General features: G+C 36.0%; 1 protein-coding gene across 3 annotated transcripts in view; it reads left to right on the top strand.

Annotated features, from left to right (window-relative positions):
• LOC117922072 (calcium-transporting ATPase 9, plasma membrane-type) overlaps window positions 1-9,951 on the top strand; it is a 72,974-nt gene that overhangs the window by 36,308 nt on the left and 26,715 nt on the right. For all 3 annotated transcript variants that reach the window (XM_034840073.1, XM_034840075.1, XM_034840076.1), the window contains 5 exons: window positions 5,755-5,824; window positions 7,673-7,743; window positions 7,846-7,929; window positions 8,021-8,098; window positions 8,176-8,247. In XM_034840073.1, the coding sequence (XP_034695964.1) occupies window positions 5,755-5,824; window positions 7,673-7,743; window positions 7,846-7,929; window positions 8,021-8,098; window positions 8,176-8,247 (375 nt within the window). The remainder of the gene's footprint in view (window positions 1-5,754; window positions 5,825-7,672; window positions 7,744-7,845; window positions 7,930-8,020; window positions 8,099-8,175; window positions 8,248-9,951) is intronic.

The raw sequence follows: 9,951 nt of genomic DNA, 5'->3' as shown, positions 1-9,951 counted from the left end.
TCTCACTTTTTTTCCAAATTAATTCTCAAACCAAAGATGACTTCAATCCACATTAGCAACCAACTCAAGTAAGCCATCTGGCCCTGAGAAGCCTTGCAAAATACAAGCGTATCATCAACTAATAGCAAATGAGTGATTTGATACAAGTGTGTATCATTAGCAAAGAGCAAATGAGTGATTTGATACAAGCGTATCATCAACAAATAACAAATGAGTGATTTGATACAAGCGTGTATCATCAGCAAAGAGCAAATGAATGATTTGATACAAGCGTATCATTAGCAAACTGCTCAAGTAAATTGCAAATTTGAAGCCTTGATATGACTTCTTCCTACCAAAATTTTCAGCCATAAGCATCAATCTACTGGACGCATCCACTAGACTAAAGACAAACACAAAATGCTATTATTCTTGCTTAAGCCCCCTAGATACCTCTACTTAATCTCTTACACATCCATTTACTAAAACAACGATAATCGAGGATAAGCAACATCAATTCATAATCTTCATCTGGGGCTGAAACCCTTTTTAGGAAAATATGATTTTGAAAACCCTAAATCAAGATGGTTGTAATGTGACTCACTGAAGTCAATTTTAAGTACCAATCCCTCCTTTCAAGAATGTAAATTTTCATCTGTTAATTTGATTGGTAAGAATAATTCTACCATCAATTTGGATGTCATTAACAATAGCTCGTTGTGAAGGTGAAATGATTTCTCGCAATCCCATCTAAAACCATTTGGATAGAACCTTGACATTGAAGAAAGACTTTTGGTTGGAGCTACAAGACCTTTTTGGCCGAACTTCTCTAAAATGGTGTGTCCGTGGTGGTGGTTTGGGTGGGGGGTTGATAGGATGGGATTTTAATTTCATAAGAAGAATCTTCGAAAGATTGGGTGTACCTAAAATGGCTCCTTACATGAGGGATTTTGATGAATTTATGCAAGTGAGTGAATTAATTTACCTTCCTCTTAGAAATGCATCTTTCACTTGATCAAATATGCAAGAAATCCCTATTGGCAAGAGGTTGGATAGGTTTTTATACACAAATGCGTGGACCAAAGGTTTCCTCAAAGTCTCCAAGATGCTCTCCCTTAATTGACCTTAGATCACTATTCAATTGTTCTAGATACCAATCCATTCAAGTGGGGTCTGACTCCATTTAGGTGTGAGAATATGTGGTTGCTCCACCCTAATTTCAAGTAAAGATTTAGTTTTTGATGGAATGAGTGTTAGGTTAATGGATGGGAGGTCATAAGTGTATGAAGAGGTACAATTTGTTAAATCAAAGCTAAAAGAATGGAATACGGTGTTCTTTAGAGGTTTGAAGGGGAAAAAGAAGAATATTCTTACAAACATTGTTAGCATTGATGCTGGTGAGCAGGAAGGGAATCTAACTCTTAAGCAATTAGCTTTGAGGGCCCTAAGGAAGGGGGAGCTTGAGGAGTTATTGTTAAAGGAAGAGGTGTAATGGAAACAAAAATCTAGGATTTGATGGATAAAAGAAGGGGATTGCAATTCTGAAATCTTTCCATAGGGTGGTTAATGGTAGGTGAAATAGGAAATTCATAAAATCTTTGGTATTTGAAGAGGGAGAAATTATAGACAACATTGAAAATAGTGTTGAGGAGATAAAACATTTTTTTTGGAAAGTTATACTCTAAGCCCCTTGGTGTGTCTTAGAGGAGAGAAGGATTGGATTGGTCTCCCATTGCAACAAAGAGTGCTATTTGGTTGGATCGACTTGTTTTAGAAGAGGAGGTTTATAATGCCGTTTTTGAGTTGGACAAGGAAAAGACTCTTTGGCTCGATGGTTTTTCCATTGTAGTTTTTCAAGAGCGTTGGGATGTGATTAAGGAGGATTTGCTGAGGTTGTTCTCGGAGTTTGATAGTAATGGGGTTATCAACCAAAGCGTCAATGCAACTTTCATTGTGCTTGTGCCAAAAAAGAGACAAACCACCAAAGTTTTGGATTTCAAACCTATAAGATGGGTCACGAGTTTGGACAAGATCATATCTAAAGTCTTATCAAGGTGAATCCGAAAAGTCCTCCAACCATACACATCTCCCAAAGAGCTTTTGTTGAGGGCAAACAAATTTTGGATGCAATTTTGATTGCCAATGAAGTGGTGGACGAGAAAAGATGTTTAGGAAGGGATGGGGTAGTCTTCAAAATAGATTTTGAGAAGACATATTATCATGTGGATTGGGGTTTTTTGAGATCACGTACTAGAGCAAAAAGGGTTATAATACAAGATGGAAGTCTTTGATGAGGGGTTGCATGTCCTTTGCAAGTTTTGTGGTTTTGGTGGATGGAAATGCCAAAGGATGAGTCAAAGACGATTAGAGGTTTAAGACAAGAAGACCCTTTTTCCCCTTTCCTTTTTACTATAGCAGTTGATGTATTAAGTAGGATGATGCCGAGAGCTAAGAAGAGCGGTCTTTTAGAGGGATTCCTGGTAGGCAGGGATAGGATTATCGTATCTCATTTACAATTTGCAAAGGACACCATCTTTTTCTCTAGAGCTTCTATTCAAGATTTACAAAACCTTAAGCTAATCTTATTGGTTTATGGAAATATATCATGGCCAACAATCAATTTAGACAAGAGCACTTTATCTAGAATTAACACAAGTTAGAATTTGATTACCACGTTGGCATCAATGCTTGAATGCAAAATCTTAGATTAGGCTTTAACTTGGGTCTTCCATTAGGAGGGGAATCCAAAGGGAGTGGTGTTATGGGATCCCATGATCAATAGGGTCTGAAGGAGACTAGATGGATTGGAAAATGCCTTTTTTGTCTCTTGGTGGTAGAATTACTCTAATTCAATCATGCTTGTCCACATCTGTAACTATTTTCTTATCTCTTTTCAAGATTTTAGTGCTAGTAGTGTTTAAAATTGAGAAATTGCAAAGAGGTTTTCTCTGGTCGAGAGTTGGGGAGGGTAAAATAGATCATCTCATTAGTTTGGGCCTAGTGCGTAAGCTTAAGGAGTATGGAGGTCTAGGCCTTAGATTGATCTCTCTGCGCTCTCAAGGAAATGGCTATGGAGGTTCTCTAGAGAAAGTTCTTGCCTTTGACATCAGGTTATTTTAAGCATTTATAGGCCACATCTTGATGGATGACACACTGACATTATAGTTAGATGGTCACATAGGTGTCCCTAGAAGGCCATTGCTCAGGTGTTTCAGGTTTTTTCAAGTTACACTTGTTTTATGGTTGATGACATGTCAAAATTCGTTTTTTGGGAGGATTTCTAGTGTTAGGATCAACCTTGTGTTCACAATTTTCATGTTTTTATAGAGTTGTTATAGTTAAAAATTTCACTATTTAAGCTATTTTTGGTCACTCTTCTTTTTTTTTTCAAAAAGATCTTAATTTCCATTACAACCTTATAGATTCAAAGATTAAGGATCTTGAATGACTAATGTCATCCCTCACTTGTGTGCACTTGTCCTCATCCACCCTAGATGTGAGAGCATTGTCATTGACCTCTTTAGGATTATTCTCGGTCAAATTATTCTTCATAGTTTTGTCTAATACATCAGATATTGTTTTTTTTCTCCCTAGCCAATTTTATTTGAAAATCTAAAGTCTCATCTAAGGTCAAGGCCTTTGTATGGTTAAGTGGCACACAATAAGGTAAATACCAACAACATGCTATAGTTGAGAAAACCTTTTAAATCCCTTAAGCCTAATTGGTGTGTTTTATGTAAGGGGCATGGAGAGTCTATTGATCATTTTTTTTTTTGCATTGTCTGATAACTTTGGGGCTTTTTCATTGTCTTTCAGACAAGTCTCTTTTAAATACCAACAACATGCTATAGTTGAGAAAACCTTTTAAATCCCTTAAGCCTAATTGGTGTGCTTTATGTAAGGGGCATGGAGAGTCTATTGATCATTTTTTTTTTTGCATTGTCCGATAACTTTGGGGCTTTTGCACTCTCTTTTAGACAAGTCAGGATTGATTAGGTTTCACCCAAAAGTATATGCAATATGATGATCATTTCACATAGGGGTTTTGGGAGCTCATCTAGAGGTAAGACCCTTTGGCAAATAGCTTATCATGCATTGCTTTGGATTGTGTGATGAGAGAGAAATGACAGAATTTTATAGGATAAGTGGAGGATGATAGAGGGTTTGTGGGATTTACTTTGCTTCTATTTCTCTTTTTGGGCCTCATACACCAAGACTTTTAAAGACATTCCTCTCAGTGTTAACCAACTCAATTGTCTTTATGTGCGTAAATCAAAAGGGTTTGAACATCCTTGAGAGGAGCTTACTTAGAACTTGAGCAGTTGACATCTTTGTATATTGGGTTGTAGTTTAAACCTTTTGTATAGACTCCTTGTATAGTAAAGGAGGTTAATCATATTATGATCAGGTTTTTTTTATAATCGTGGGGAGAACTCCTCATCCTTCTCATGTTTTCATTAAAATAAATATGTACATCTCTTGTTTCTGATAAAAAGAAAGAACATCTTGCATCACCAGGTTGATATGGCTAAAGTGTGACATACTATTACTATTAGTTTTTCTTTAGGACAGAGGCAATAGAGTAGCATTGCTACTCTTATCACTATCTAATTGTTGTAAAATTCAGAAAAAGCTTCTAGGAAGTCTTCTCTTATCATTGATCATCACTCTTCGTAAAATCTAGATAACATCTGGGCTTGGAGTCTTTTTTTATACATTTATTTCTTCATGAAAAGGCACTCTGACTAACTAGCAGTCTCTTGGGAAATGGGGACTGGTATAATCCCTTGATGTTCCTAGTCTCTCCATGTTGTAGGAACACAAAAAGCTTAAGATCTCCCCAGAAGTGTGATTCTTGTTGTCTAAGTTGACCCAGCTGCTTTTCCCATCAGTTACTTATGCTGAAGCCCATTTTGTTCATGGTACCTACTTGTACATGTTGCGTTGATGTTAAAATTAACAACAATGCAGGCCCTTTGTTACATGGGTTGCAGTTAAAAGGATGATAAATTAAAATTCTCAGAACAAAACATCTGGACATTTGTAGATTTTATATTCCCAATCAGATGACAGGGAAACATGTTCAGAAAAGAAAGGAACAATTACTTAGATGAGCACTTTCTATGAGTGAGGTACCATTTATGTAACCTGTTTACTTTTAGCGCTTAGTAAACAAGACTTGATCAGTTTCTTAGATTTTCTTCTTCATTTTGATAATATGTGAAGTTATGTTATTCCTCTGACTCCATTTTGTACTAGGGTATTGAAAAAGAAGTTTGGGAGTTCTTAATAGTTGGAAAAAAAATCAAAGATCATTAGCTAAGATGAAACTCAAACAACACCAAGACGCTAACAAAAAATCAATTAAACAACAAAATACATATCAAACATACCTTTCTTTTGAGAAACAAGGTTGCCTTAAGTCGAAGTTGGTCCATTAGAACTAGCTGAGTCTCTATCAGGTACCATATCAGGTCTGTATGGAGATCACTACAAAGTTATGTAATTTTGTAATGGGTGACAGCTAAAACCATCCATACGAAGGGAAAAACTAGGGGAAAAGGCTTATAAGTCCTTAGTCGCCACAGGATAGTATTATATTGCAATAAAATTTTTGTTTTTTTGGATTATGCAACATCTGTTTATCCACATTTGTTTTCTTTTTCTTGCTTTCTCGGTCTTCACTTGTTTCTGCATAGTGTTTATTCTATAAATCCTGTGATTGTCTTAGCTTTCTGATTATTCTGACTTGTTTCTTTTTCTATCTTCTCACAGGGTGTGAAAGAAGGATGGTATGATGGGGGTAGCATTGCCTTTGCAGTGTTTCTTGTTATATTTGTTACTGGTATTGGCTTGATGTTCATTATTGTCTTTTGAGTGCGGCTCTTGGCTAGAATTAACTTGAAGTCAACTTGATCATGATTTTATAATAGTTCAAATTTCATATATATTTTTTCTATTGAGTTGGCATATTAGGTAGGTTTGGGCTTGATTTTAGAACCTGATTAAATGGTGGCTCTTGTTTTGATCTTAACTTTGTGTAAATTTTTGTAACAGTTAAATAATGGTCTTTATGCTTTTACATTGTGAAAATCTTTTACCTCACAGCAAATGTTGGTGATCTGCTTATGGAATAATTGTTAGTTTGCATTTGAACCTTTTTCCTGAGCTAGTGTTCTGGTTGAGTCACTTGCAAAATGGTGGTTTAAGGAGACTTATCATTTTTGGGTTTTAGAAAAGCTGGTTTTCTAGTCCACAAGTTCACCTTATTGCTACTTAATACTTTGTTTTTTTGTCCCTAATACACATTATAAGATGAAATTAAATGTTAAAAAATATTTCCATGCATTGTGGTGCAAAGTTATCTGCAACTAAGGTTAATTTCCTTTCTCCAAGGTATATCATGGGCATAATATAATGAATCAAGTAAACCATCTCAAAAGTATTCCATGGTTGGTTTCAAGAGACCTTTCATTCATGTGCTAACTTTTCTTTTACCTGAAATCTTAATGAAGAATTTTCATCTTGTCTCTCTTTTCCATCATCTGAATTTGGTTTTCTTGTGATTTTCTAGATCTTGGATTCTTATATTGGAATTCAATAAAACGGATAGAATTTGGACCTTTGGCTCAAGATTTGAATACAGTGGTAGATTTGAAAGGCCATTATTCTAGTTGTATTATTACTATTATTTTAAATTTTAATTTTCATCTCAAGTTTCCTTATTGATTTCTGGCCAAAATCACTTCCAATTGTTTAGACAAGGAAAAATATGTTTTATCAAGGTGCAATCCAACCTGGATTTGAAGTTTCATATGGACCTAGGATTTGATGTGGACATGGAGTAGGATCTGGATTGTGTAAATCTGTCCAAGCTGCATTCGAGTCTTGATTCAGATCCATGTTTCATCCGGAGGCATATGCTGCTGGATTCAACTGAAAAATCCAACCTCTGCCTTTAGCTCTTTCCATCTGCTATTGACCACTTAAGTATGAATCAAGATTGAGTTCCATTCTGCTATGCCAAACTGGGAATTTAAGCAAAGTTTGATTTTCTTGTGTGCTTTCCCTGAGATTTAAGATATATTTCAGTTAGCAACATTATCAACCCATAACTGGAACTAGAAGTCCATCTCCTAAGACTACTCATTCCCTGATCTTAAACTTCTCTGCTGCTGAATCCATTGAGACTAATGTAACCCTATAATATGAATTTGGACCTCTATTATTGGATGGCAACTGCGTAACCTGACCCATTTCAATCTGGGGAAAAAAAATTGATCTCCCAATCAATTTTCATCTATTGAACTTTGTTGCTTATGAAAAGATGTAACAGGCATTTGAGCTACTAAATCACAGTGAGAATGTTCTGATGAAAAAATGTAAAAAATTTGCTTTACTCTTCATTTCTATACTATCTACTTACTGCCCATAAAATACATAAATATCCTTCTTTTTCCTAATTTCTCACCTTAGAAGGGCTAACATGGCTTGCTTAGACACCCATGCCCTTATCTCCCCATGTTTCTTTTTTGTGCTTGTAAGGTCAGGATGCACTGTGTTTAGTGTGTCTTCAGTCAATAACATGATTTGATCTGTTACAAGAACTTTACATTCGTATACTCTCATGTGAAGAAATGGGTTTTTCACTGTACTAATGGCCTTTCATTCTTATATTGATTTTCTCTACCAGCAATTAGTGATTACCGACAGTCCCTGCAATTTCAAAATTTAAATGAGGAAAAACGAAATATACATTTAAAGGTCTGTGGCATTTTAAAGCATGGAATATATATGTTTAGTTTATTTGTTTTTAAAATTATTTGGGATGCTAAATTGACATGACAATGCAAAAAATTTGTGCAGGTCATTAGAGGTGGCAGACCTGTGGAGATATCAATATTTGATATTGTTGTTGGTGATGTTGTACCTTTAAGCATAGGTGACCAGGTAAGTGTACTTCGATTGCTGAATATTGTCTTGAATACCTCTATTTATTTTACAATTAACTCGAGTCACCGCGTTTTGGTGTTTTATCCAGGTCCCTGCAGATGGAATCTTAATTACTGGTCATTCTCTTGCAATTGATGAATCTAGCATGACTGGTGAAAGCAAGATTGTAAGCTGGTTCTACCTTGTAATGTAATATATTGATTCTTATAAGTGTTTTGTTCTCAAGCATGACGTCTCTGGCAGGTTCACAAGGATCATAAGGCACCCTTTTTGATGTCTGGTTGCAAAGTGGCAGATGGTGTTGGTACTATGCTGGTAAAATATTATTTCACTTTATCCTGGTGCATTAAAAAGTTGATGATATTCCACTTCAAGCTTATAGCATCATTTATGTTCTTATTGCTAGTTTTAATCTCAACTGCGTGCCAATGGTGGTCACAAAAATGCAGTGAGGATTGGTTTTTGGGTGAAATGGAGTTTTGATTGTTTTGTTGAATAATTCATAAATATGTTCTTTGAATGTGTATGAAAACTGTATATTGAAAATTGGGATTCTGATTCCTGCTTGATCCCTCATATATGATCTAATAACAAACCTACGTCTTCACAACACAATGATGAACATCCCAAGGCACTTAGAGAGTAGTTGATATGACATTTCATGGGCGATGGTTGCATGAGGTGACCACCTTCTCAGTTTAGGTAGTTACTATATCACTGAAGGCAGGTATGTCATTGGTCATTTTATAATTAATCTCTTTCTCTATCTCCATTCCCCAGTTTTGTGTTCAGTGTGGTCTTTCCTCTTTTGCCTGGGGTGGCATTAGCTAGTCATGTGGTTGATGTGTTGTGGACCCATTCAAGTTTCTTTGATTCAGACATAAACATCTTTGATATGAATGATTTTTATTTTTTATTTTGTAGAAATACCAACTGGCTGCACCATCCAGGTTATGAAATTTGTTTGGTGGATGATTTGAGAAGTTTAAGAGCTTAGATGGTTTCAAATTAAGATCTGGAGCAGTTAAAAGGGCTCTGTTGGATCGCCACCCTGGGTTTCATAACTCTGTTAGATCCGAGAATAGGGGAAAAAGTTATTCTTATTCATTACAAGGGCCAATCCCCAAGAATATTCATAAAGATATAGGTTCCCAGGATAACTCTATTTACCCTATCCAACAACAATAAGAAGATTATGATTGAATTCCAATCAAAAAAGAAAATGAATTAAATAGCTTGCCTCCTACAGTTTTTTGGTGAGGCCAGCCTCTGATGTGGATAATATAGTTGGAGAAGAATGCCAGAATTATGATGATAGATAAGAGGACTGTGGAGTCTTTCTAGGATACTATGTACTTTTTCTCTCTTTGGTCTTCTGCCACTATGGTCTTTGCCTATGCTTCTTTGAGCTTATTCTTGCTACATTGGAACCTTGTTTCCACTACCAGAAGGAGAATTTTGGAGTAGCGAGCAGAGTGGAAACCCTTTCCAGTAGGTTTACATAAACTAAATTTTGGTAGGTGCTTTTTGGATGACCTAGGAGAGCTTGTGATTGGTGGGGTACTTAGGAATTATTGTGGTAGAGTGTTGAGATCTTTCTTTATACCTCTTGGTGTGGTAGTGGCTTCTGAGGCAGTTATGCTAGCCCCTTCGAAAAATTTGCTGGATGGCCCAGTTTTTGGGTTCTCAAATCTCCTAGTGGAAGGAGATTTGACAATTGCCATTCTTGAGTGTCAGAAAAGGAGCAAGGTTAGTGGAAATATGATGGGTGGGTTTGCTAAATTATTGATATAACTATAGATTTAGGCTTCTCTTACTCTTACATTCTGGGCTTAGCTAACTAGGATGCAGGTCAGCTAGTTAAGTGAGATGCAGTGCAGCTGGGATTCCTTACAGGAGATTATTTACCAATTTGTATTCGTAGTCACTTCCTTGACTTGTTGCTTCACTTTTTTGTTTTTGGTTTGGAGCTTTTGGGCTTATTTTTTCTTTTTTAATTAATTCTTGTATCTCTTGGAA

The sequence above is a fragment of the Vitis riparia genome, chromosome 9 (assembly GCF_004353265.1).
Source record: "Vitis riparia cultivar Riparia Gloire de Montpellier isolate 1030 chromosome 9, EGFV_Vit.rip_1.0, whole genome shotgun sequence".
Taxonomy (NCBI): Eukaryota; Viridiplantae; Streptophyta; class Magnoliopsida; order Vitales; family Vitaceae; genus Vitis; species Vitis riparia.
The sequence above is the reverse complement of the archived record's forward strand: the minus strand, read 5'-3'. Positions and strand labels throughout refer to the sequence as shown.